Source organism: Lampris incognitus, chromosome 1, assembly GCF_029633865.1.
Source record: "Lampris incognitus isolate fLamInc1 chromosome 1, fLamInc1.hap2, whole genome shotgun sequence".
Classification (NCBI taxonomy): Eukaryota; Metazoa; Chordata; class Actinopteri; order Lampriformes; family Lampridae; genus Lampris; species Lampris incognitus.
This window is the reverse complement of record NC_079211.1, coordinates 99,867,448-99,893,931: the sequence shown is the minus strand read 5'-3', so window position 1 is coordinate 99,893,931 and position 26,484 is coordinate 99,867,448. Positions and strand designations below refer to the sequence as shown.

At 45.7% G+C, this 26,484-nt stretch overlaps 2 protein-coding genes across 2 annotated transcripts; both read right to left on the bottom strand.

Moving 5' to 3' along the window:
- Nucleotides 1–50: 50 nt before the first annotated feature.
- On the bottom strand, nucleotides 51–2,724 carry pdxp (pyridoxal (pyridoxine, vitamin B6) phosphatase). The gene is made up of 2 exons (XM_056273767.1): nucleotides 1,937–2,724; nucleotides 51–1,176 (listed from the first exon to the last, which is right to left on the bottom strand). Exons 1-2 carry the CDS (start codon nucleotides 2,598–2,600, stop codon nucleotides 842–844), a joined length of 999 nt encoding a protein of 332 aa, XP_056129742.1. The 5' UTR covers nucleotides 2,601–2,724; the 3' UTR covers nucleotides 51–841.
- Nucleotides 2,725–19,846: 17,122 nt separating this feature from the next.
- Nucleotides 19,847–26,090, bottom strand: LOC130127191 (UDP-glucuronosyltransferase 3A1-like). The gene is made up of 8 exons (XM_056296764.1): nucleotides 26,051–26,090; nucleotides 25,246–25,409; nucleotides 24,341–24,505; nucleotides 23,710–23,918; nucleotides 23,038–23,183; nucleotides 22,669–22,754; nucleotides 21,604–21,823; nucleotides 19,847–20,277 (listed from the first exon to the last, which is right to left on the bottom strand). Exons 2-8 carry the CDS (start codon nucleotides 25,379–25,381, stop codon nucleotides 20,010–20,012), a joined length of 1,230 nt encoding a protein of 409 aa, XP_056152739.1. The 5' UTR covers nucleotides 25,382–25,409; nucleotides 26,051–26,090; the 3' UTR covers nucleotides 19,847–20,009.
- Between the last annotated feature and the right edge of the window lie 394 nt (nucleotides 26,091–26,484).

Here is a 26,484-nt window from a genome sequence, read left to right as displayed (position 1 = left end):
AGCAATGGCTGATCACCAAAAATGTGTCCTTGAGTTTTCTAACAATAAAATTCATGATCTATATTTGTCGCCTTTAATGAATACTAGTGCAAGTAGTACAGCATTACAGACACCACAGAAAGGTGTAAAACCGAGAATGTAGCCTATACATAGTCTTATAAATTGCAGTTCACCACAAATGGAAAAAAACTTCAGATGTTTTTTTTTTCGTTTGCTTTGAATTGTTATCAATCATGAGAACTACCGCAGCCATTCAAAGATGGGAGTGTTAACAATTCTGCATCAGAATCAAATGTGCAGACCTGGCAACTGATGGACAATTTCCGCTCCAAAAAACAAAACAAAACACTGAACAGGTACATGCCATGACAGATCACTGAGTTACAAAAATAACTTTGGATATTTAAGATACAATATCAAACACAACCTATGAACCCACTCCAAGCAGGGAAGAGCATTATATTTAAGTGTCAGCAACAAGGGGCTCTACTAAATCACAACTGGACACAATACTAGAAGTAATACTGAGGTATTACGGAATGGGATGGTCAAGGTATTTTGATGTGCACAATGTTTAATACAAGCTGTATGTATCCCATTAGCAAAAATCAGTCCTTGGGCAATAAAATAACATCATCCCATTCTGTAACCAAGTCTCAATATTTGAAGATACATGACACATTTCGTGCACATTACTAGTGACATGGCACAAGTTATAATTGCATCCCTTTTAATTCTGATTACTTTAGATTGTGCTTTTGCATATTGCGAATGAAGCATTGCACTTTGAATGGAATATAGCTAATCTGTGTTCCATACAGGAAGTGATGGGACCAGTCAATCAGTTAAGTTCTTCAATAGCGGGTAAGAAGTCAGCGATGGTGTCCACCACATAGTCAGGCACAAAGCTCTGGTTGGTGGAGTGCTCACTATCTCTGTATTCCTGGGCCTCCTCCATCTGAGATATACCTGTGAGAGTAAGCATGGTGTCCAGGCCACAGTTAGTCCCAAACAGCATGTCCGTCTCAAGGCGGTCCCCGACCATCAAGCACTGAGCTGGGTCAATTCCTGTGAACTGACTGGAGATGCACTCGAACATGAAGCGGCTGGGTTTCCCTACCACGGTGGCTTTGCGGCCTGTGGCCACCTCCAGGGCTGCGGTGAGGCATCCCGAACCTGTCAACGAAGGGGACCGGGGGATGTGGATATTGGCGTTAGCACTGATGAAAGTGCAGTTGTATTGTATTCAGCTTTGATGGATAAGAGACCATGACCTTTCTCTATGTCCGTGTGTGCGTTCTTGCTAAGCTATGACTGTGAGGATATGAGTGAAGACATTTTTCAAAGCGGGGTCTTCCACTTCTTCAAGGCATTAGTTTAGGGTCGATATGGATATAGTGCTGATGGTTAAGGTTAGGTGTTAGGGAATGAATGCAATCAATGAGGGTCCTCACAAGTACAGAAAAAAAATGCTTTTAACTATCAGACAGGACATTTTGGCCAGTCTCCACTTCTTCAAGGGTCTATTTTAGAGTTAGAATTTGGGTTTAGAGCAGTGTTTCTCAACCCAGTCCTCAAGGACCCCCTATCCTGCAGATTTTCATTGTAACCCTGCATAGGTAGCCCTGCTTGTACTTACTCGACCAATCATCTCGCAGCGCTTAATTATGCAAGGTGTGCAACGTCTGACAGAATTCATTGCTGATTGGTGGAATAACTACAAACAGGTACCTATTCAGGGCTGCAAAGAAAATATGCAGGATAGGGGTTCCTTGAGGACTGGGTTGAGAAACACTGGTTTAGAGTTAAGGTTTGAACTGGGATTAAGGTTAGGGTTAAGGGCTAGGGAAATGTTTGTAGTCAATGAGGGGTCCACACACAGAGTACAAGCGTTTTGTGTGTGTGTGTGTGTGTGTGTGTGTGTGTGTGACCGTACCGGGCAGTATTCTTCCATTCCTCAGAGGGTGCCAGGGGTCATTGTCCGTCGTTAGAAACAGACAGTCCGGGTCTCTTAAATAGCACGACGCTTTGGCCAACTTGAGAAAAGTCAGTTTATCGTCGTGGCCGACCAGCACCGCCTTCACATCCGGGGTCAGCGCGCAGTCGTAGATGGTGGCGTCCGGCGGGTCGTTCTCCTCGACGAACTGCACGCCGGCCTCCCGCAGTTCCGTGCGCATTCCGTCGCACCCGATCACGAAGACCTGGCCCTGGACCCGGACCACGTCTCTCAGGTACAGGGCCGAGCAATACGACGAGCTGAAGATCTGCTCCCGCACCACGTCGGCGAAGCCCAGCTGGTTGAACTTGCTGACGTAATTCTCCCGAGGCCTCGTGCAGTTGTTGGTGACGAACAACACGCGTTTGCCGCGTGTGACGAGCGAGTTGACCACCGCCGACGCGCCGCTTATAGCCGCCTCGCCGTGCCACAGCACCCCGTCGCAGTCGAAGAGGAAAACGTCCTTCGCGTCGATCAGACCCCTGAGCTGGGGCCCTTGGATCTTCCGACACCCCTTGAGTCCGAAGTTGCCCGCCATGCCGACCCCTTCCTCGCTCCTCTGCCCCTCATTTGCTACTGAGTCCCCATTCCCAACGTGTTGCATTCAGGGCGACGGGTCAAATTGATGCTTAACGAGAAAAAGGGTAAAGCAACCAAAAATGCCCCCCGTCAGGGAATCTGTCGCAACGCTATCGCTGCCTCTAGGTGACGGAGCGCGACGTTACGGAAACGCGAACGCGTGGCCACGCCCCTTCCGGGATCGTTGGCCAATCAAGCCCAAACGCTGGGCTATGCGCGTTGGAGTCGGTGCGTAAAGAAAAAAATTACCAACGATTTAAATAATCTCTCGGTAAAAAAAGATGCACCGAGCTCTTAATTTTACAGACACGAATTAACCGTGACGGAATGCGGTTGAAGTGTAGGCTCCGACCACCAGTCTGCTAACTCTTTTTTTTTTTTGCAACGTTCTCCCATTAAACTTGTTCTGCTCTGATTGTGTTTCCTAATGTTGCCGTGCTTCATCCCAGCCCGCACCGTGGGAGCCACTGAGCCGCGCACAGCTCAGTTAATTCACCGCTGAGCACCAATGTGTATTCTACTGGTTGCAATGCGGGCGGTGGCGTTGACCAATTGGATTCTTTATTATTTATTGATCTATTTGCAGTCTACTATTCGCACACTTACATTTGTGTAGTAACTGCACATTTTACATAGATATTTATTGGGATATACTTTCTGTATTGTAGGTTACTCCCCGGATTTAAAAAAAAAATATTTTTATGGTTTATTGTTGTTCCATTTCTCCTTTGTTGCAGCTTTCGGAAGCATATGACGAATAAACCTTTGAATCTTGAGTCTGCCCCTCTACTCATTCGGTTTTGTTGACTACTTTTTTTAATTTCATTTTCTGTTAATTTGTTCTGTCGAGTGTTGGTTTTGTTCGGGTTTGCTGGGAAATGTGTTTTGCACGTTTCAGGCCGCCACACTATAGCAGCTCCCTGTGACTTGTACTGGAAAGGCTGCAGTTTCTCCAATTTCTCTAACGTTTCTGACAGTGATCGTAAACACACCATATAGAAAATGGAAGCAGGCAAAAATATGTGGACTGTGAGGAGGGGACACATTCAAGCATATTACATTTTCGGTCTGGTAGAACATGTGTCTCTCTTTTAAGAACAGGACAGTCATTTATAACAATATCCAAAGATAGCACTGGTAAAGGGGGACTATAGATTACAGTACCAAAAACAGGCGGAATTACATTATATATACATATGTGATCCCGCTACCGATATACAGCAGTACCCCATATAACGGTAACATAGCATAACCATACTACTGATATCATGGCCATTTACGACATGGCCAATGTATAATATGGGGGGGTGGTAATTGCTTAGTGAGGAGATAGACGTGATTGCCTCAATTTCCATATAAAAATTGTTTTGTTTTGCAGTTCACAATTCAACGCAATGAATGATATGAAATTTGATAACTGAGATTAGCTCGACACTGTAAACCACATGAAGCTTCAGTATGACTTCATGCAGAAGAATAAGGGCGTTTATTTTGTTTCACAGTGAAAAATTCACTCTGTTCAGTTAATGAGGCGGAAGAGCCACAGGCATTTTATCCAGTTGCAAGCGGCCTGCTTTTGGTACACTGCTCTGCTTTTAAAACCATGGTGATAATCTAGAAATGGCGGGGGGGGGGCATTGAAACAATCTTCATATTTGTGAATTTCATTTCCATACGTGAAATGGTAACGTTAGACTGTATGGTCTGGTGTAAGTGAACGCATGCGCACAACGCCGCCGATACAGCGGTCAGGCCACTAGATGGGGCTCTGACCTTCAGAAGGTGCTTTGTTAAACGAGACCAGACAGGACATCCATGGACAGGACAGAACAGTATGGAAGGCCATTTGAGCAAATAACCTCTCAGAAATGTCTGCTTTACATGGCATTAAAATGCGTGTTAACACGTAGAGTTTGGTCATGTTAACGCGTAATATTTTTACGCCTTAACACAACAAATATTGACACGTTAACACGTCGTGTTGATGTTTTACACCTTAAGACGTCTCGTTTTAGCGCGTTAACATGCAAAGACCTGTCACAGCTAATGGGTTGTTCCATTCTTGTCTAATACCCTTTTACTGCTTGTAAACAGCGATGACGTAGTGTGGATGCGCGCGCATTTAGGCAACTGAAGTATGGCGGAGTTAGCGAGATTGTCAAACTATGCAAGGGGATCAACCACAAAAGATCGCGAAAGTTACCTGAATAAATTAACTTTGGCGAACGGCGACCGACTTCCACATCCGTGTGGTATTACCGAGTGGGTGGAAGACGTTACTAAGTGGCCTAATATCCAGTGGCCAGATATATATATATATATATATATATATATACATGTTTGGTGGAGAAACCGAGCGTATGTACAAGAGAGAAGTTGCGGGCATACAAGTCACTGGATGCTTACAACTATGTTGTCTTTGGTCACGTACAAAATGTAAAATACCATGACATCGACTCTGAGTTTTGTGTCCTGAAATCCGAAGTCTCGCCAAGTCAAAGACAAGGACACAAGACGGCTATGTACGAGGCATGGGTCATCATAAACAAACCCGAGAACTGCGTCCTCACAGCCAATTGTACCTGCATGGCAGGGTGAGTATTTGTTGTCCTGTTGCTTTTCTAGTTTGCTCAGGGTTAATGATATCGGCATAGTTGTTGTGCAAACATGAAATCTGCTTCTATTTTACTGTCATTTTCTCCCCTCGTCACATCAAAATGTGCCTTTCCCTGTAACTCAGTCTTGATAAACGGGGCATGAAATTCACATTATCATGAACTACACACAGCGTCTTGTTGAATCAGAGCTCCAGCTGTGGATGTTTGCAGTGGAATTTGCAGAGGAAAAATGCGAAATTATATAGTAGAATTTACAGTCTTCTCAGCCACAGCCTAGTTTTGACTGAGTTAAGTGTTAATTGCAAGCCCTGGTCATCAAATCAAAACATATATTGGATAAGTCAATATGTGTTATTCTGTCTTTTTCACATTTCAGACTTGGGTCATGCTGCAGCCATGCAACAGCAATTTTATTTAAAGTTGAGCTCTGTGTTAGGATGGGGAGGACAGAGGCTTGCAACCACAGGCGCCTCCGGTTGCCCTGAAATGGCCGTGATCCCGTCGGAAACTCGGTAAAACTTCAGTCCGCTGTTGGTAGAGTAGCGATTCGTACAGCCAAACACACAACAACCGGACATTTTGATGCTGGTTATACTTCTGAATAAACTTTGTAATCTTCTCTTCCTCGTCTGAATCCGCGAATGAATGGGAGACGGGGGTAGCATTTCACTTCCATTGCCTAAATGCGCGCGCATACTTTTGATGACGTAGGCTGTAAAAGGGTCTATAGGGGTGTTAGAAAGGAAGAGAATGGACCAGAACGGTTACTATAGGGGGAATTCAGGTAATGTGGGACAGTTTTGGTAGATGCTCCAGGAGACTTCTAAAAAAAACAAAAAACGAAACTGTTTACTTAATCCAGTGATGTTTCTATCAAATATTTTAGACATTATTAACATTTTATGTTGAAAGTAAATTTGAATACATAATAGTTCAGAAGCTACACACCCTATAACATTACCACGACCCCCTCTCTTACTCAAGCAGTGTGTTCAGGTAACGTGTGACAGCTTGTTTGGTAACGTGGGACACCCATTGTTTTTCATTAAAAAATAACTTGATGTGATGGCGGATCCAGTTTAGCGTTAAATTTCCATCTCCATGTAACGGGGGCAGTCCTATGCTGTTCTCTGCTGGTCAGCCTGCTGCACGCCCGTCACTTCCATCATCAGCTCTGCGTTGTGTTCTATTTTCGGTGGGGTCCCAGGTGTTATGGGGGGGCCCTCAGTCTCTCATCATCATCATCATCATCATAATCAAGGAAGGAGGGGGGACACACAGGACTCTATTTGGCTCACCTTGCCATTTATTTTGGTTTCAAACCCTTCGACAACCGTCCAGTCCTCCAGCGGGAGCGGTGTTTCTTACGGACGTGGGGGTCGAAGTTCAACCACTGCCCGGACTCCACTCGTGTGCGTTAGAAGTAGAAACCGTCCACGGGACTCCGATGTAAGAAAGGATAAACAAGTATTTTATCCCACAGCTTGCAGTATCTTCTTACAGGGATACTCAAGGTTACGTTCTCCTCAACCCGCAAAACTGTCCCACGGTAAGAAACACGCGTGGCTCGGCTCGATTGCTGCTTGAGACTCCTCCCACAAAACAAAAATGGCCTCTCCCGCGTTCCGCCTTCCGTGTACCCATAAGACCTCTCTCTTAAAACGACAGTACACGTATATGACGGTCGTTGTAAAACACATAAAAGTAAATAATGACATAAAATAAAATGTAGTAAACACAAATAACAGCACACAGACAGGATTTGGTGATATTTCATACTCAAACAAAATAAAATAAAAACATTAATTTTAACCTGGTTACATTCACCCCTCCTGAAATTCACCAACATCCTGACAGCAGGATAAAAAGAGAAAGAGGAAAGGAAAAGCCCATCACTGACTACTGGCACAAGTGAAAAGAAGGACCTAGTCCTCCAGTCAACTTAGGAGCTACCTCGGTTACGAGGTCCAGAAAATAATGAGGTTGATCAAGTCTCAGAATTCCCTTAGATCAATGTGACGCCTGATACGCCACACCATGCACTTGGCCCAAAACAACCCTGTCTGATAGACACCTAATAACTCACATTAAACTAGTTTGAATGACTCCAACCTCCATCAAAGTTCAAACCCTCACACTCCGTAGAAATGGCATCTGAGCCATAGATTCTATTAACCTGTTCACTGACCTCACCACCCTCCCTGTGCGTGTCCTAACCCGACCATCGCTCTCTACTTGTGTGCGTGAGACAGTGCGAGCTGCAACATCTGTATCGAGTGAGGGTGGTGCCCCTGTGTGCGAATCAGTGTGAGATATAACACCTACATCGAGTGAGTGTGATGCCTCTATGTGTGGTGCATGTGTGTTGTGTGGTGCGTGTGTGTTGGGTGGAGACTGAGCAGTGGCCCCCACAGGACTGACTACCAGACTAGACGGAATGAACTCTTCCGCTTCTGCCCACTCAGATCTAGGTGAGTCTCCAAGTGATGAGACTGCTAGCCCCACTGCATCCCCTGAGACCGTCAGGCCATCTGCACTGTCCTCCTCATTGGACCCTGCGCAGTCAAGCAACTGACTGGTTGTACTGGACTCCTCACCCTGATCTAACTCAGGGAGGGGCAAGAAGTTGACCTCCAACAAACGGTTCCTGTGCACCACCCTGGTGTGCCCCTCTGCATCCTGAATCTTGTAGACGTGGATATTGGGGTTGACACCGACAACCGTGTACACTCCGTTCTCCCATTTGTCAGCCAACTTTCTCTTCCCTCGCTCACTCTGGTTCGCAACCAAAACACGATCCCCGACAGACAGGACAGTGCCCTTGGCATGTCTGTTGTACTGTCGCGCCTGATGCTGCTGCTCAGCCGTGGAGTGCTTCTGAGCGATCTCCATTGCACTCCTTAGACAGGAAAGCAGAGACTGAGCATAAGAGTCATAATCAACAACGTGAGGGTCATGCAAAACCTGCCTGAACATAACATCCACCGGCAGTCTTGGGACACGCCCATACATCAGGAAGAAAGGCGCGTAACCCGTGGTCTCGTGAACAGTGGCATTGTACGCGAGCGTGAGAGAATGGATCTGCTGAGGCCACTGTTGCTTCTGCTGAAGCGGAAGGGAACGGAGCATATTCCCCATCGTGCGATTAAACCGCTCTGTCCCGCCATTACCCATAGGATGGTAGGCCGTCGTGTGGGACTTCGCTACACCTGCCAACCTGAGAAGCTCTGCAATCAGGTTGCTCTCAAAGTTTGTGCCCTGGTCAGAATGTATTCTCTCCGGAAACCCGTAAACACAGAATACATGATCCCAGAGTTTCTTGGCGACCTGCTTCGCTGTCTGATTGGCGCAGGGGAATGCGTGAGCAAGCTTAGTGAAGTGGTCAGTAACCACTAGGACATCGACCGACCGCTGCTTACTGTCCTCAGCGGACCAGAAATCCATACACACAAGCTGCATCGGTGCGGAGGTTTTAATGCTCTCCAGGGGCGCGCAAGCAGCTGGCTCTGGGGTCTTCCCAAACACACATCTCCGACAGCATCTGACATATGCTCTGATATCCCTCTCCATGTCAGGCCAATAAAAACGCTGCCTTGCAAGAGAGAGAGTACGGTCCTGGCCCTGATGACCAGCGTGATCGTGGATGCCAGACAGTGCCTTGTCTTTCAGACTCAGAGGTAAAACATACTGAGACCTCCTCTGCTTGGACACTGGGTCCTTTGTCACCCTGTACAAGACACCATCATTGACTTCCAACTTCTCCCACTGTTTCAGCAGCCTGAGGACCTTCTGGTCAGCACCATGCCTCTCACGCCTCGATGGCCGCTTCCGAACAGCGATAAAGGGCAACACCTTGGAGATGCAGGGGTCCTGCTCCTGACTCAACCTGAGCTCCTCGGTGGATAACATTGGCAGTGTATCCTGACCACCCGACAGATGCTGAACGTGCTGGACCAAACTGAGTGCTGTGAATACTGATGCATCAGGCCAGTCACATTTGGCTTGACAAAAAGCCCTGACCTCAGCTGCATCACAAGCAAACCCAGATCGCGCACTACTCAGTGTTTGGGACTGGCAACTGAGTCTGAAAACATCCTGCACAGAGTCCCCCTCAACCCCGTCGGCTTCCTGAACAAGGGCCGGGTAGGGCTCCCTAAGTAGCCTCTGACTGACGGGCTTGGAAAAAGGGTCGCGACTCAATGCATCCGCCACCACGTTTTTCTTCCCTGGCAGGTGTTTGAGATCGAAGGTGTAAGACGCCAACTTAGACACCCAGCGGATCTCACACGCGTCAAGCTTCGGCTTCGTTAGGAGATAAGTCAGCGGATTATTATCTGTCCAAACGGTGAAGCTTTGACCCTTCAGCCAGTGGCTGAACTTTTCACAAACACTCCACTTCAGCGCCATGAACTCCAGTCTATGAGCTGGATACTTCCGCTGTGAGGCACTGAGGGACTTGCTTGCAAAACCAACAGGTCTGGCCTTGGACTCTCCTCGGGGCACTTGAGACAGCACCGCGCCGAGTCCGTCCAAAGACGCATCGACCGACAAAATGAAAGGCACCTTAAAGTCTGGATGGGCAAGCACCACACACTCCAGTAACATCGTCTTCAACAGATCAAATGCTTCCCCACATTCCACCGTCCAGTCTGCGGAGGTAAGCTTACGGAAGCTGCCATGGGGCTTCTTATCCTTAGCCGACCTCCCCCTCCTCTTTTGTCCAGCTGTAAGGGCGAACAGGGGCTTAGCCACGGAGGAGCAGTTCGGGAGGAAATGCTGGTAGTAAAATACCATACCAAGGAAAGATTTGATCCTACGAACAGAAGGCGTGCACCCATCACCTTCCATGAGATCCTGCACTGTCATGTTGGAGATGACCTCTACTTTGGAGGGATCGACAGACACACCTCCGCCATCAACCACGTGGCCCAAAAACCGCACCCGCTTCTGCAGCAGATGACACTTCTTCGGAGCCAGTTTCAAGTTGTTCTCCCTCAACCTCTGAAACACAGTGCGGAGCCTCGACAGAGCCTCAACCTCTGACGGCGCGAAGACAAGAAGATCATCAAGATAGCACAAAAGCTTCGTGAAGTTCAGATCCCCAAAGATCCCAATCATCATTCTCATGAAGGCTGCAGGGCTATTACAAAGGCCCTGTGGCATGCGATTGTATTCATGCAACCCAAGGGGAGTCGTGAAAGCAGTGTACTTCTTGTCATCTTCATGCATTGGGATGTTGAAGAAGCCAGAGGTGAGGTCCATCGTACTAAAGAGGCAGTTACCACCCAGCGCGGCAAGACAGTCCGACTGGTGTGGCAAGGGATGAGCGTCTTTCAAGGTCCGAGCATTCAGCCATCTGAAATCAGTGCAGATCCGAAGCCCGCCATCCTTCTTCCATACCATAACCAGCGGTGAAGCGTATGCGCTCGAGGACTTCCGGATAATCCCTTTCTCCTCCATATCAGTGAGAACCTGTCTCAACTTCTGATAGTGGGCTGGGGGAACCCTCCTGTAGGGCAAGCGAAAGGGGCGCTCATCCACCAGATGGATGCGATTTGTGTATCCTGTGACCTCGCCACAGTCCAGAGAGTCCCTGGAGAAGATGTCATGGTACTCGGTGAGCAGCTGAGTGAGCTGGGACTTGCATGCCTCACTAACCTGACAGGAGCTGAGGTCAATGTCACTGAGTCCGAGCTCTGACAAACTCCTAGCCGGCTGGACAGGGGGACAGGCACTATCTGTGGCGTTGGACTCATGCCTCCCTGCAACTGATTGCAGTCCCTGGAAAACATTAAAGTCCTCAATCGCCAAGCATGGAAACACATCAGCCAACTTGCAGTTCCTTTTCAGTGTGATGGCTTTGTCAGATGGATTGACAACAGTCATGGGTACCCACCTATCACCCCAGAGCGGTGTGACAAGTCGACCTACGAGGACACTGCGTGGCATGGCCTTGGAGTCTGTCGGCTCCACAACAACAGTGCTTCCAGCTGACATAGGCACCTTAGCAGGAAGTCTCCCCCAGACTAAGTGCTCGTGCCTCGGTAAGAGTGTCACGGCCTGGGTGAGCTTAACAGTACCTATCTTCTCAGGAACTGCACCACCCCTCCAGCGCTCTACATTCGTGAACATGGACAAGAACTGTTCAACGTCAGGACTAGACGGATGTTCCTGTCTGGACGCGATGTCCCAGTACTCAGTACCACTCTTGAGTACATGGGCCACATGTTTAATGACGTTTGTGCCGACTATCAGATCATCATGCTGACCGGGCACGACCAGAGTGGGTATGACAAAGGAAACACCATAAAGCTGCATGTTGAGGTCATAAAAACCATCAGGCCTAGTCTCCAGACCACCGCAGCCAATCAAGACAATGTTCTCTTCAGGCTGCTGCTTCTCAGGTAAAACACCCCCAGAGCGGAGCTTCTCTACTGCATTTTCACTGATACTGCATGACATAGAGCCAGTATCCAACATGCCATTAAGCTGCACACTCTGGTTGATAAGAACAGGAGCATAGAACAAGTCACTGAAAACCTGAATCCTCTGTGTCGCCTGAATGACCATACGCGAACCCTGAGGTGCTTTGGCACACTTGTCTTCATACAAGTGAGCCAGGTCGGAGACATCAGTGAGGGATACATCTACATTACCCACACCATCCCTCTCTAGGTGTGGGTTTAGTAGTTTAACGGACGAGACTGATGACCAGCTCTTCCACCAGGCTGAGAACGGAGCTGGTTGGGCGGCTGAGGGTGAGGACAGTCCCTCTTCCAATGACCAGGAGACAAACAGTTTATACATCGGTTCTCCCGGCTGCAGTGGGAAAATGTGGAGTGATCCGGAGACTTACAAACCCTGCACAACCTCTGCGGTGCGTCTGACACCTGCCCTGCGGCGCTAGCTGGCGGTTGAGTCTGCGTCGGTGTCCGGACTGCAGCGCTAACTGGAACCTGAGTCTGCATTTTGACCAAACGGTCTAGCAAGCTCACCAAACTCCTCATATAATCATCACCGCCAGAGACAGGTGCAGGAGACGGTGTAGGAGACCTTGCACAAAATGGTATAGGAGATGACGCATGAGCCGGGACGGGAGATAGCACCACCGGCACGGTCGTGTTCAAGTCGGGAGCCATGTCGACTACAGGGACATGAACCTGTGAATGGAACCTACGCTCTACCGCGCCTGCTTCACGTTGTCCACCTGCAGCAACACGGGACTTCCTCTCCAGCATGTGCTCATCAAGCCTCTCCTGGATCTCGCTAGCAGACCATTTCCCTGCGGACTTGAACTTAAAAACATTGGCAAGAGACTGATCTGGACAGTGTTTGATAAACATCATGCTTACCTCGTGGCTTGGCTCTTCAATACTACGGCCCTGCCACTTCAAGCATTCGTCAGCCACCTCCACTGTCTTATTAAGCCTAATCCAATACTCCATAGCGTCCTCACCTGGCTTGGGCAGCGTACTGTAAAAGTCCGCCAGGGGCATGCTCGAGTATGTGAAGTCACTAAAGTGTTGCTTCAGTACATCAAAAATAATGTGGGGGTTCGCTATGTGGTCGACAGATGTGTTGCGCAGCTTTATCCTCACCACGTCCCCTGCTTTCCCCATAAGCTTAGCTAGAATCTCATGTGACTGCTCACTAACTGGAATGGCTCGCTTCCTCAAATACAAAGTCATAAGGCTCTCCCACTCATGAACTGTAAACTTATCAGAGCTATCGCCCCTGAAAATAGGAGGCTCCCTAGCGTCTGTCTGCATTACTACTCTAACACTAGGAGCTGTCTCCGAACACGGTTCAGCAGACCTAGCACTGTCTGTGTGTGTGTTTCTAAGCATTTGTGTTTCCTGCAGCTTAGCAGTGATTGACTCTCCTATCTTCTCTGCTAACCGAGTAATGAGCATGGCTAACTCACCCACTGGCTGCTCGCTGTTACCCAGCACAGCCCCTTCGCTGATAACTGGCCTGGCCCATTCTACGTAGCGTGTGGAGGTGAACTGAGGAGTGCCAAATGTGGTCGGGTCTCTAGGTCCTGGTGCTCTGGTGTCTGGTTCCCCGCCCTCTAAGAGCTGCCCGAAACTCCTACCTACACCTAGCCGTAAACCCCCACCCACATCTAACTGGTACCCCCTCTCCATAGCACACTGGCGATCCAAAAGATCCTGATCAGCAATGTTACCCCCACCTACGTACGAACCACCCTCTGCCATGTTCCTACCTCTAACACTCAGATAAAATAAAAAATAAAATAAAAAAGTGAAAAGCTCAATTCATTTAAATAATTGAATCTAGAAATCACTAAGAGATTGAAACAATCACACACAATCAACAAATTCACCAATAGATTAATCACATATGCACATATCCAGTAGTTTAGATCAATAGATTATTCACACGAGTCCTTCAATCACATCAACATTAACCTTTTTTTTTTTCGTGTGTTTTTCTTCCTTCAGTATATACAAATGTCCTGTTCACAAGCCCAGTCCATGGTAACCACAGCTATGACTGTTCAGTGTCCACACAGCTCAACTCCAGTCCACTGTAACATGAGTGTACAGTCTATAGAAATACCTGAGGACGTCTGGGGCTTGATGACGACAGCAGCCTCCCGCGGCGAGCAACTGATGTCACTCTCAGAATCCAGGAGGGTCACGGCACCAATGTAACGGGGGCAGTCCTATGCTGTTCTCTGCTGGTCAGCCTGCTGCACGCCCGTCACTTCCATCATCAGCTCTGCGTTGTGTTCTATTTTCGGTGGGGTCCCAGGTGTTATGGGGGGCCCTCAGTCTCTCATCATCATCATCATCATCATAATCAAGGAAGGAGGGGGGACACACAGGACTCTATTTGGCTCACCTTGCCATTTATTTTGGTTTCAAACCCTTCGACAACCGTCCAGTCCTCCAGCGGGAGCGGTGTTTCTTACGGACGTGGGGGTCGAAGTTCAACCACTGCCCGGACTCCACTCGTGTGCGTTAGAAGTAGAAACCGTCCACGGGACTCCGATGTAAGAAAGGATAAACAAGTATTTTATCCCACAGCTTGCAGTATCTTCTTACAGGGATACTCAAGGTTACGTTCTCCTCAACCCGCAAAACTGTCCCACGGTAAGAAACACGCGTGGCTCGGCTCGATTGCTGCTTGAGACTCCTCCCACAAAACAAAAATGGCCTCTCCCGCGTTCCGCCTTCCGTGTACCCATAAGACCTCTCTCTTAAAACGACAGTACACGTATATGACGGTCGTTGTAAAACACATAAAAGTAAATAATGACATAAAATAAAATGTAGTAAACACAAGTAACAGCACACAGACAGGATTTGGTGATATTTCATACTCAAACAAAATAAAATAAAAACATTAATTTTAACCTGGTTACATCCATCAAATAGGATTTTTTGTTTGTATGTAAACCAATGCACTTAAGAGGCATTCAGAGGCCCGTGAAACTGGCATCCCTTTAAATTACAGTCCTTGCCAGGGTATAACTAAATTATAATACACTAACAATTAAAATATACTTAGAACTGAGTATATTTTAACCTAAGTGCAGCAACAGCTCTAAATAGTCACAAGAAAAACACAAAATACATCTAAATGGGTTAATGTTTTACAGCCCAAACACAATTGCATCAGCTTCCATTCATCTTCGTGTTACGTGAGCGACAGGTGTCTTGGCACACCCCCTTGATTTGTTGATCATTTGGGCTCAATTCAATCAGCCCACAGGCCACTGACTTTTCACCAGTGGCACCACAGACAGTATGTACAGTGACGTGCTACTTGTGTGACAGTGGGAAGGGAGAGAAGTGAACGACCGTGGCAATGACAGCCGCGGGCGTTAGCATGAACGAGGTGGATTATTTACTTTCTCATCCATTTTCTTCAATGTCTTTGGAGGAAAAAATCCAAGTGAGGAGACTGGGGACACATCGTCCAAACGATGTTCAAATAACACAAAAGGACTAACGACAAAATCGCAAGTTTTGTGTTACTTCGTTTCAATGAAAGGACCGGCTAACGGCAAGTGTAGCTAAGAATTCACTTTTTGTTTCCCACGCTTGCTGCTCTTTGAGGGAGTCACGGCTTGGACCCAACAAGGGATTGTGGATTTGAAACATTTATCCGACAAAATTAGGGAACATGAATACAGCACAAGTCACACTGGAAATGGCATAAAGCTATCGATGCTGGGTAAAGTTAACATCGCCTGTCAACTTGATGAGGGCCACCGCACTCCTATACAGAGACACAACGAGCTGGTGAAGAAAAACAGGCCCTCATGATCACGGATTGTGGACTGTGTTACATTTCGTGGGGTACCTGAGCTAGCTCTGTGGGGGTCCAACGAGTCCCCAACCTCACTCCAGCGGGACGTGTTTCTGGACCTCTTTGACCAGTTCTCTTTTTTTGGATAGCCAGTTAGCCGATCACCTGTCAAACACACAGGGACACGTCTAAGATGAGCCAAAATGAGTTGCTTGATTGTATGTTAGCTGTTATGGACAGAATTTGTCTGATGAAATATCGCAGGCACCATTTGTGGCTGTGCAAGCTGATGAGACAGTCGGTGTGGCTTGTGTAAGCCAGTGTGTGATTGTGCTCAGGGAACAATCTGAGAACAATCTTCAGAGCACTTTTTCTGAAACGTTGAAATGAACACAAACAGCCATCACAACCCCCATGATATCTGCAGAGTCAAGAGAGATGTTTCAGTACACTTAAGAGGATCAAATGATTCCTCTGAACTACTATGGGACAGGATAGGCTGAACACCCTGGCTATGCTGTCTATTGAGGGGGACTTCATCTAAAAATCCCCGGACTTCACTGACGTGGTGATGAACCTGTTTGCTTCTCAGAAAGGTCGTCGATGTGAGCTTCTCTTCAGATAAGGTAGGCCCAATCCTATAGACCTCGTAAAAGACTCTCAGACACATTTCACTTCCCTGTCTACTGTTGTTTTTGCTGTGCTTACCAAACTGTATTATTGGGGACACGTTTGACTCAATGTGTTGCAAAACAGTTGCGATAAAAAACAGTTGCAGTATTTATTGGCAGTCGTTTCAGCTGGGACACGTTTTGTTGTGCATCCTTAGGTGAGCCCTTTTCTGACGCTGTCGGCTACATGATTCTGCATTCTGTTCTATCATGTAGTATATCACTCCATCATTCTTGCATACCTTGTTCTTGTTAAAAATGGCATGTGCTAATGTGCACAGAGAAAAATAGTCAAATTGTGTGTGTGTGAGAGAGAGAGAGAGAGAGAGAGAGAGAGAGAGAGAGAGAGAGAGAGAGAGAGAGAGAGAGAGAGAGAGAGAGAGAGAGTTTTGGCATCAGGACATTCTTATACTTCTCTATAGTGTTGTTGTAGAGCACTTGCATGTACTTGCATATACAAGCAACGACACTATATACAAGGTATAAAGTGTCGTTGCTCCGACTTGGTATCTCATATGTTGTGTTGCTGTTGCTGCAGTGTGAACTATAGATGGGGATACTGTATTTGTTAGCCCACCCACCCAATATCACCACCAGCCGTCACTGCTATCATATAGTAAAACCTGTTCTGGATGCAAATTGATATCAAAATATCTCGACAATGTTATTAAGTAGCTGATTATGGCAAACAATCTCTGAAAGTTATCCCTGCACAAAAGTTATTCCTCTGTTTTGTTTATATAATATATACAAGAGGGTGGCGCTGCTGACAATTCAGTTGGCTGATACACTTGCCAATAAAAACACCAGTTTATCACGGTCAGCCATGTTTTTTTTCCTCTTTTTTTGGCATCTTGAGCTGGGAACACTTGGAGGTCGGAAATTGGAAATTCCAACGGGGAAATTCCGACCACGGACTTTGAATGGAACACAGCATTACACGCACAACGAGAAACAGAAACTATGGCCTGGATTTACTTCAGGCCATAACAGACCATTTATCATGAGTCTGTTTTATTTTGTATTGTGTGATTTTCTCGAATGTTCTACTTTTCTTCTTTGTTAGGACACACCCATGGCAGTGGGGAATAATAAACTGTTGTGAAATAGGTGCAAAATGAAACAAAAAGCAGCTGCTTAGTGATTACAGCTCTGTGGTGCATGGCTAAACGAAAAGCAAAGCCATAAGGGCAGTTATCACAGTAAAGCCCTGTGGTGAGAGTCTAGGCCTTGTTCGGTCTGCGGCTTTCCATTCATGGTGAAATCGTACCAAAGACGTGACAGATGGGGCCCAGAGTCTCGTTACTTTGTTTAAGTAATGAAGACATAGACTGTGGACAAGCCTCCTTATTCTGTTTCACACCTTTGAAACAAGGGAGGAACCACTACAGATATCACTTATGCATTAAGGGATATAGTTTCTTTTTAGTGCGGACACACACACACACACACACACACACACACACACATATACTGGATAGGACAGATAATTTGAATGATGTACTGACAAATCATAAAAATCATAACCAGTCCTTTATTCAATTGAATTAATTCACATAACTCAAAATGTACAGACAAAAGAGTGAAATCTGCAGTTCTAGTGACCTACAAAATGAGTTTACCCACAGGACTGCCATGTAACCAACGTGAATGAAACACGGCTGGTACATGTTGGTGAACATTTGTGTTGTTTTCTACTGTTCCATGCTCCTTTTTTCTTCTTTTTGTTTTTCTGTTTTGATTTTCTCTGCTCTCTCGTCTCAATCTGGTCCATTTAAAAAAAAAAATTATCATTTCTGATTTGTTAATCTAGTTTAGGGTTTTTTTTCTGCTTCTATTTATTACTCTTGTTTGTCTTGACATGTCTGTTTTCCTTCTTGGCCCAGTCAGTTTTGGCTTACGTGCCAAACGAGGGCTGTCTGACAGGAGGAAGACTCATTGGCACTCAAACCGAAACAGCAGAAAATAAGGGGGGTGTGGGGTGGTTTTAATTGGCCATTAATTTCTTGCTAAACTATATTTCCCCTCCCTGCTCACCCCTAACATAGATGCCGAGAGAGAGAGTGGGGGGGGGCGAGAACGAATGAGAGAGAGGGGGGGGGGCGAGAACGAATGAGAGAGAGAGGGGGGGGGCGAGAACGAAAGAGAGAGAGAGAGGGGGGGGGCGAGAACGAATGAGAGAGAGAGAGAAAGAGAGAAAGAGAGGGACAGGAAGTGGGAGGGGAGTGGAGAGGAGGTGGGGAGCCCAAGGGGGTCGTCCATGGTTCCTGTTCTGTTCCTGAGAGACGGCTTGAGCAGTGACCGTGAACATAGTTTTGTTGACGCCTTTGTGCTTGTGTCTTGGTAAGGGGTGTGTGTGTGTGGGGGGGGCGCTTGGTGGAATCCAGGAGAGAGGGCAGGGTAGGTTTGGGGTGGGGGCTGGGTTAGAGTTGGCATTTGTAGGTGGTGCTGGCAGTCATGAAATGAGGAGCCAGTAGACCATAATGCTAAACACACACACACACACACACACACACACACACACACACACACACACACACACACACACACACACACACACACACACACACACACACACACACACACAGTCTCCTGAACCAAAATGTGCTTCTGTGTTGTCACTTCATTCAATAATCCTTGGTATTGTACATGCACAGTAAATGTGTGTGTGTGTGTGTGTGTGTGTGTGTGTGTGTGTGTGTGTGTGTGTGTGTGTGTGAAACCAATGGCCTCTGGTTCGTGGCACAGCCAGGTCAAGGCAGCACAGAGGTGTTGGACAGTGTGGCGCTGCAGTAAGTCTGGGGTGATTGGTTAGACACAGTGGCGCTGTTGCAGGAAGAGGGCCGGGAAAACATTTTGTATGATGACAAACCCACAGAATCTAACCTGAATACACGAGAATGAAGACATTATTAAATAGTTCTAGAAGAACTCGGCATCAGAAAGCAAAGGGTTGAACAACATAACACAGCAGCAGAACCTTCCCTGGAAAAGCCCTCCTTCCTTCCCTCTCTCTCTCTCTCTCTCTCTCTCGCTCTCTCTTTGGTTCAGTTTAGATTTGGGGAAATGTGACTGATTTTTCTGCATCTTATAGCTTTTGGTCATCTCTTTGTTTTATTTTTTACAGATGAGGTGCAAAGATTTTTGGATACTGGTTTGTAATGACTATTTAAAGGCATTTGCTGTACAGAATGTCTCATCTCTTTCTCTGAAATAATATATTGAGCTACAAACAAGGCATGAGAAAAGAGGGCTCTGAGAGAGCTTTATTGGGCAGCTTTCACAGTGTGCTGGGAATTTGCAAAGCTGACCTCAGATCTGCTTTTAAGTGTAATTTTGACCAACACAAAAACTGATCCGAAGAAATCTTCCCAGCGACATTTATCAGAAGAGAGAAGGGGTGCTTAAGACAATATTGAATTCGTCCCTGTAGAGAAACTCTCTTGCAGGTCTGCTCCCAAAAATCTCCCCCCCCCATCAACCCACCACACAAGGCCGTCACACACAGGACGGTGGACCTGGTGGGGATTAAGTTCACCTCAGCAGGAGAGACTCCGAGACAAGGCATTGGACCTGGGCTGGTCTCCTCCCTCATTACCCTACCCTGCTGCCCCTTTATGTACTGATATTCATAATTACACATAAGCGAATTATTCAAATCAACTACTAGTCATCATCAAGTAAGGATTTATTGATTGAGCACTTATCATATAGAACCTAATATGCAGCAAGAAGCTGTGTTTGGAAATAAAATATGATCATGAACAGAGCCCTACAATACACAATTCAGCACCTGAGAAAAACAAACAAAAATGCAACCTGATGTGTAGATGTGAGTAGTGTCTGCGAGTAGGGTTTCTGTCACTATTGTAGTTTTTTGCATTTATCCCTACCATTCTTGTTTCTACATAAGACCCAGCAGAGCAGCACAGGCCCCAGCAGTGCCAGGGAGAAGAGAAGCGCTATGTCCAGAAGCCATCTCTGGTACCAGGACTGGGTCAGGGCGACGGGCCTCAGGTGAGACCCGCCTCCATTGTGGAGGATGTGCTCCACCCACTGAACAAGTCGGAGGGCAGGAGGGACCGGATGCGACTGGTGGATCTTGCTGAGTGACACAGCTGAAGATTTGTACCTTGGAAGAGGAAAATTAAAAAAAAAATACAAGAGAAAGAGGAGGAGAGGGAATAGAGTAAAAAAGGCGCGTCTCCCAGAGTTCATACACATTACATTACATTACATTACAGTCATTTAGCCGACGCTTTTATCCAAGGCGACTTACAATAAGTGCATTTAACGTAGGAAATCAGGAGAACTACTAGTCATCAGAGGTCATAAGTGCATCTAAACAAGCATCTAAGAGCAAAACCAGTGCTAAAGTAAAAGTGCAAGAAAGAGTTTTTTTTTTAATGAGTGAATACAATAAGTGCTAAGAACAAGTAACAGGGTACTAGTTCTTAAAGAGATGAGTTTTCAACCTGTGCCGAAAGATGGGCAACGACTCCGCTGTCCTGACTTCAGTGGGGAGTTCATTCCACCACTGTGGGGCCAGGACAGAAAAGAGCCGCGACCGGGTTGATCAGTAGCAAGGGCCTCTGAGCGACGGGGCAACCAGGCGCAGCAGAGCGAAGTGGTCGGGCAGGGGTGTAGGGCTTGACCACGGCCTGGAGATAGGAAGGAGCTGTTCCTTTCACTGCCCTGTAGGCTAGCACCAGAGTCTTAAACCGGATGCGAGCAGCTACTGGGAGCCAGTGTAGGGACATGAGAAGGGGAGCTGTGGGGGAGAACTTATAGGGCGATTGAACACCAGACGAGCTGCAGCTTTCTGAACAAGCTCGTTATACGTTTTCACCAGTAGTTTTCAATGACTTCACCAATAACTTTTAGCTTACTTTCAATCACCATAAGAAATTATATTTTTAGAGTTGCCACAGAAGAGGTGTGTTTTAATAATGATGTAAAAGTCTGTATATTTCAAATACTGCATATGAGCCATTCTACTCTGCACAACTTTTGCAAGCCATATTTTGTACTTGTCCATTTGAAGCCACAGGTTGTTGAAACTACACTTGCCTGGTATACCATCAACAAGATAGCTAGCTAACTGATACAAAAGCTAGCCAGCGGAGTATATAAGCATGATGAGACAAACTGTCGCACACACGCATGCACGCACACAAACACACACACACACAAACAAACACACACACACAACGGCAGTTATAAAGCCCTGCCACAAAGGTTCTACCTGCTGTTACTTTTTTTTTTTAAATTGGTCAATCAAGTGTCGATGCTGCCTGGGTCAGATTTCTATGACTTTTCCAAAATTAATTTCCACAACCTTTCCAGGGCCTGGAAATTATATTTGAATGCTGTTCTCCTCCATACCTCTTATTTGCATTACAAAACAATAATGATTCCCATTCAATCATCCATCCATCCATCCGTGGCTGTAACACACCTGTCCTCGTGTATGAGCGTTTGAATAGTGGAGTGTAGCAGCTCTCTTGTGATGTGTGTGGGTTTGATGGTGAGGCCCAGGCCCTTTGCTTCAGCCCTCACCACATTATCAAACTGGTCTCCAAACAGAGGGATGCCCAGCACGGGGACAGCATGATACACGGCCTGAAGCAGGCTGTTTTGACCACCGTGGGTGATGAAGAGACGGGCTTTTGGGTGGCCTGAGAAAGAGAAAAAAGAAACAGAAAGAAGAAGAGAGAAATAGTTAGCTAAACATTATGTGACTATCAGTTTACTTTGAAGAAGTTATAAATCACTGACAAAGGAACGCAGGATCAGTGCACAAAATCTTCATTTAATATTTGGCCGTGACAGAAGTGCTCAAAGTGAGAGTGCTAAAAGGCTGCAAGCATGCCAGTTCATCAGACTACGAATGGAAATGTTAAAGGGCAAATACCAAAAGAAAGACAAGGAAGCGAGAAAAGATAAATCACATGAGTAAAACTACAATTTAGGAAACATTTAATCTTGTAAATGGACTGCATTTATACAGCACTTTTCCCCCCAAAGAACTTTACAGTAACACCTCACATATTTACCCATGCACACACATACACATACACTGTTGGAGCTGCCAACCATACAACATAAACAACCAGCTCATGGGGAGCAATTAGGGGTTATGTGTCTTGGTCAGGGGCACCTCGACATTTTTGCCAGGAGGAGCCGAGGATCGAACCAGCAACACTTGACTTGCTACCAAATGACTTGCTCAGTAGCTCTTGTATTCCCTTTTAGCAATGTGGCTAGCAAAGGCATTGACTTTCTTGGTTTTCTGACAAGAATTAGATAGATGGTTTGACTACCTTTTCATCTAGTGCAGGGCATGGTGCACTGTCTGGTAACCATTCAGAAAGAATTGACAGTTTTATGTTATAGAATCCACAAGCTTGGGGTTTAGAAAAATGTTTATTTGAAAGAACATAATATAAGAGCATAAAAACGTATCTAAGATAGATGTGTGATGGAGACTTGTCCAGTGGCTACTGTTGCTGCCTGTTCCTACCTAAGAGGTCATTCAGAGGCAGCCAGGCCACCAGCCTGAGGTTGGGAGGTGTGTCCAGGTGAGACGGCCATCGCTGGGGGTCATACCTATGGTCATAAAAACAACATGAGTAATAGGTGCTTCCTGGAAAATAGATATACTGTAATTTCATGGAAAATTCAGATAGGAAGCCATAAACCAAAACTACAATGAGATTATTATGATTAACAGGATCTGTGTGGCTTTCCATAGGGTGAAATCAGGTCCCGCATGCTTTTCTTTTCTGCTGTGACAATCCTGACAAGTGAGGTACATGCCACACTGAGTTTACACTTAGATCTGGGTTTGTTTGTTTTTTTGTGCCTCTTTGCATCCCAGTCATGTTTTCACCTCCAGATGACCTGCAGGGAGACCTTGGAGAAGGCAGTAGTCAGCTCTACTAGAAGATGGTCCACAGAAATTGAGGCTACCATGGACCCCAGGGCCACCACGATGAAACCCTTTTCTCCATGATCTGAAATCCACGACTCCAAGTCCTGAAGAGATGATAGGAGGGATGAAGGAATTGGGGATTATAGGTCAAATATAGAAAAGATGTAGAAATTACAAGGTGATATTTTTTAAGAAAAAAAAATAGAGATTGCTAACAATGGGCCTCATTCATCAATCATTCATACGTACAAATTTGTTCTTACATGCCCATGGAATTTTTTTAGCCCTGAAGTTTATCTCAGAGACCAGTGAAGAACCTGGATAACTCCTGACCTTAGACACCGATTGCCTAACACTGATGTCTTTGCAAGCCTGGGTGATTGCTCATTGCAAGAGGTAGACAATGGATGTTAGTGTGAAGGAATTACAAATAACCATCAGGCTTTGCGTCTGTCTCTCAGACAATTTTGAGGGCTAAAAAAATCCATGGGTTTGTAAGAACAAATTTGATTGTACCAACAATTGATGAATGGGGCCCATTGAGTAGGGTTCTGTGCCTGATCCAGAGGCATTGTGGAGTTCAACAGAATAGAATAGAATGGAATAGAAATAGAACAGCATAGAACAGACCTGTTCCAGAGGCTTAGCAGGTTTGTTCAGTAGGCCTCCTACTAACACCGTGTAGGGCATCAGAGGCTGAGGGAACTCCAGGGAGAAATCTGTGTTGAAGAGCCAGAGCTCAGCACCCTGATATAAGTCCTCCAGACCACCAGGGGGCGAGCCTGCTCCCAAGTGACAATCTGCTACCTCCCTGAACTTAGACCACACCAGTTCCTGGCCTATGACGAAGTAAATGAAAGGCAAGTAATTACAAAATACAATAAAAGTTCTAAAAAAAAGAAACTGCACTGACATAAACTACATTACATGTCCAGTCATTCAGATTGTATTTCTTAGAACAAAATGTTTTTTTTTGTCCAGCATTAAAAATACAAGCACCATCAACCCACTGGTTGCCATTGACACTAGCTCACTAGACACTACCAAGAGGTAGTAAAAATTAGATGTCTAGCGCTAGAAAATTCCACATTTTGGCTCGCCAGGGAGTAATAATTTCATCTTTGGTAACATACAGCATGTGGCTGTTACATATTTTCACAATAATTAACAGACCATCACAGGCACTCCTCCACTCATAGAACCTTGGTTCTATTCTATTCTATTCTAGGCTATGCCATCCCATCAGTAACACAGTCCTGACCCTTGGGAGCCAGGAGAGAAAAGAGTAGGTTTTTGGCACGACCCCAGAGGTCCATGTGGTCTGAGAGCTGGGAGTTGAAGACGGGGATGTAGGAGATGGGGCTTGGGAGGGCAATGGACAGTGGACCATTCAAAGTGCCGGGGTAGAAAGCAACATACGGGACGTCTAGAGAAAACAGTTTAGGACAGAAAGTTGAGGATGTTATTATGAATATTAATAGATTATAATATCTGCAACTTCTGAAATCAGATACAGTAAATTAAGCAAAAAAAAATTTGATTCAAAAGTGTTGTTAAGAAAATATATTGCCAAATTGCTACTGTGTACAACACATACAAGTATATAGCTATTAAATTAATTGCCTTTTACTGTATAATTTTAATGATGCTGTTATTGTTGTGGTTGTAACAGGTATATAATATAGTATGTAGTTTTGAGGTGGATGATAGATGAATATATAGAGTATACTCCTGATACATAAGATAATAGAGTGTACTATAGTGGGAGTACATAGCATTTTATATGGGCATGACGGGTTGTGGAGTTGGGGTATGGTATACACTATAGTATATGGGCAATATCATATATAAGCAATATGGTATAATATATGGGCATAGGTTGTTGATTAGTCAACCATAACAAAACGCTGTATAGTAGTTACATACCTGTTGTGTATACATGCTTGCCTCCAATGTCCTGTTGTTCCATTTATTTCTTCTATTTTTTTCTTTTGTTTTTGTTTTTTTTTGTTTTGTGTGAGTGAGGTCTGCAAGTACTAGAAGCTGCTGTGTACCACAGCCAAATTCCTCATGTGCATAGGCACACTTGGCCAATAAAGTTGATTCCGATGACAAGAAAATAAGGGGGATTTTAATGTATGTAAGCAGTATGAATTGCAGGTTTACCAAGTTTGTGTGCCAGGATGAAGGAGCAGGGGTTGAAGGCATCGATGACAGCCAAGTCATATTGTTCCCTGTGAAGGAAGGCTAGCATCTGTCTGTCCCCCAGCAGCTTTTCACACTGGTAGGACAGGTGACCCATGAAGTTCAGGAAATTACTGAAGTTATCCCTGAGAGAGGAAGGCAAAGAGTGATTGAGCAGTGAAGAATAAGAGAATGGGCGAGAAAGAGAGAGAGAGAGCAAAAGAGGTAAGGGTTCAGAAAACAGACGTGAGTTAAGGAAAGGGTGAGACGGACCACGTGGCCTCCTCAGGCTGCTGTCATATTTGTAATACCGAGACGTGGTTAAGCATTGTGTGGAACAAGATATGATGAACTGACTTACAGTGAACAAAAAAGGAGAGCCATATATTGAAGACTTTATGTGGAACAAAAGATAAATTAGGATTGTATTCAGGATTACCTTACCTTCACCTTTACCTCACTTTTCACCTTACTGATAAAGAACAAGAACAGAGCAGAAGTCTCATTTTTGAGATTCAGTGACCATGTCATCCCGAATAAATGATCTTAACATAATTTTATATATTATTTGGCCTTGTCGGCTGACAGGTCCAAAGAGCAGGACAATTAGATCCAGGTCTCAGACCAATACTAAAGTTTAAATATGTTGATGGAAAATAGGACTTCAGACCAAACCTGAGCAGTGCATCACTGTTGGTTAAAAATTCCTCCAGTAACTGCAAACTGAACTTCCAACACATCGGGGCTCCTGTCTCCTCTAACCTATCTATGTGCTGTGCTGTTGTACCTGCCCAGCAGAAACTGTGTTTGTTGTTCCAGGAACCAGCTGTTGTATTCTTTAATGTAGCTTTCTCCCAAAGACCAGGTGCTAGTCTGATAACTGCCTTCAGGGCCTGCATAGGAAAATCCTGGGAGGAATGGAAACATTGATGAGTCTTTCAGATTTGTGTGTGTGTGTGTGTGTGTGTGTGTGTGTGTGTGTGTGTGTGTGTGTGTGTGTGTGTGTGTGTGTGTGTGTGTGTGTGTGTGTGTGTGTGTGTGTGCAGACAGACGGAGAGTTGTGAAGAAGTAAGGTCGCTGTGTTTTTCATATCGACATGTCAGTCTATGAGAGATAGACGAAAAATGTAATCATGTCGAAAGAAAGTACTGCACAGAGATGATTTGTTGTTTGTTTGGACATGTCAGCGTGTGTAATTGCATACCCGTAATAACAGGGTTG

Bases quoted from the DNA above. Each gene is read 5' to 3' on its own strand.
- pdxp (XM_056273767.1), bottom strand. From the start codon at position 2,600: ATGCAACACGTTGGGAATGGGGACTCAGTAGCAAATGAGGGGCAGAGG. The intron at 1,177-1,936 runs GTACGGTCACAC...CTTCGTTGACAG, and splicing joins GAATGGAAGAATACTGCCCG to GTTCGGGATGCCTCACCGCA.
- LOC130127191 (XM_056296764.1), bottom strand. From the start codon at position 25,381: ATGGGTCACCTGTCCTACCAGTGTGAAAAGCTGCTGGGGGACAGACAG. The intron at 23,184-23,709 runs GTCTGTTCTATG...TCATCTCTTCAG, and splicing joins CTGCTAAGCCTCTGGAACAG to GACTTGGAGTCGTGGATTTC. The intron at 20,278-21,603 runs GTGTGTTACAGC...TCCTCTTCCAAG, and splicing joins ACGCTCATACACGAGGACAG to GTACAAATCTTCAGCTGTGT.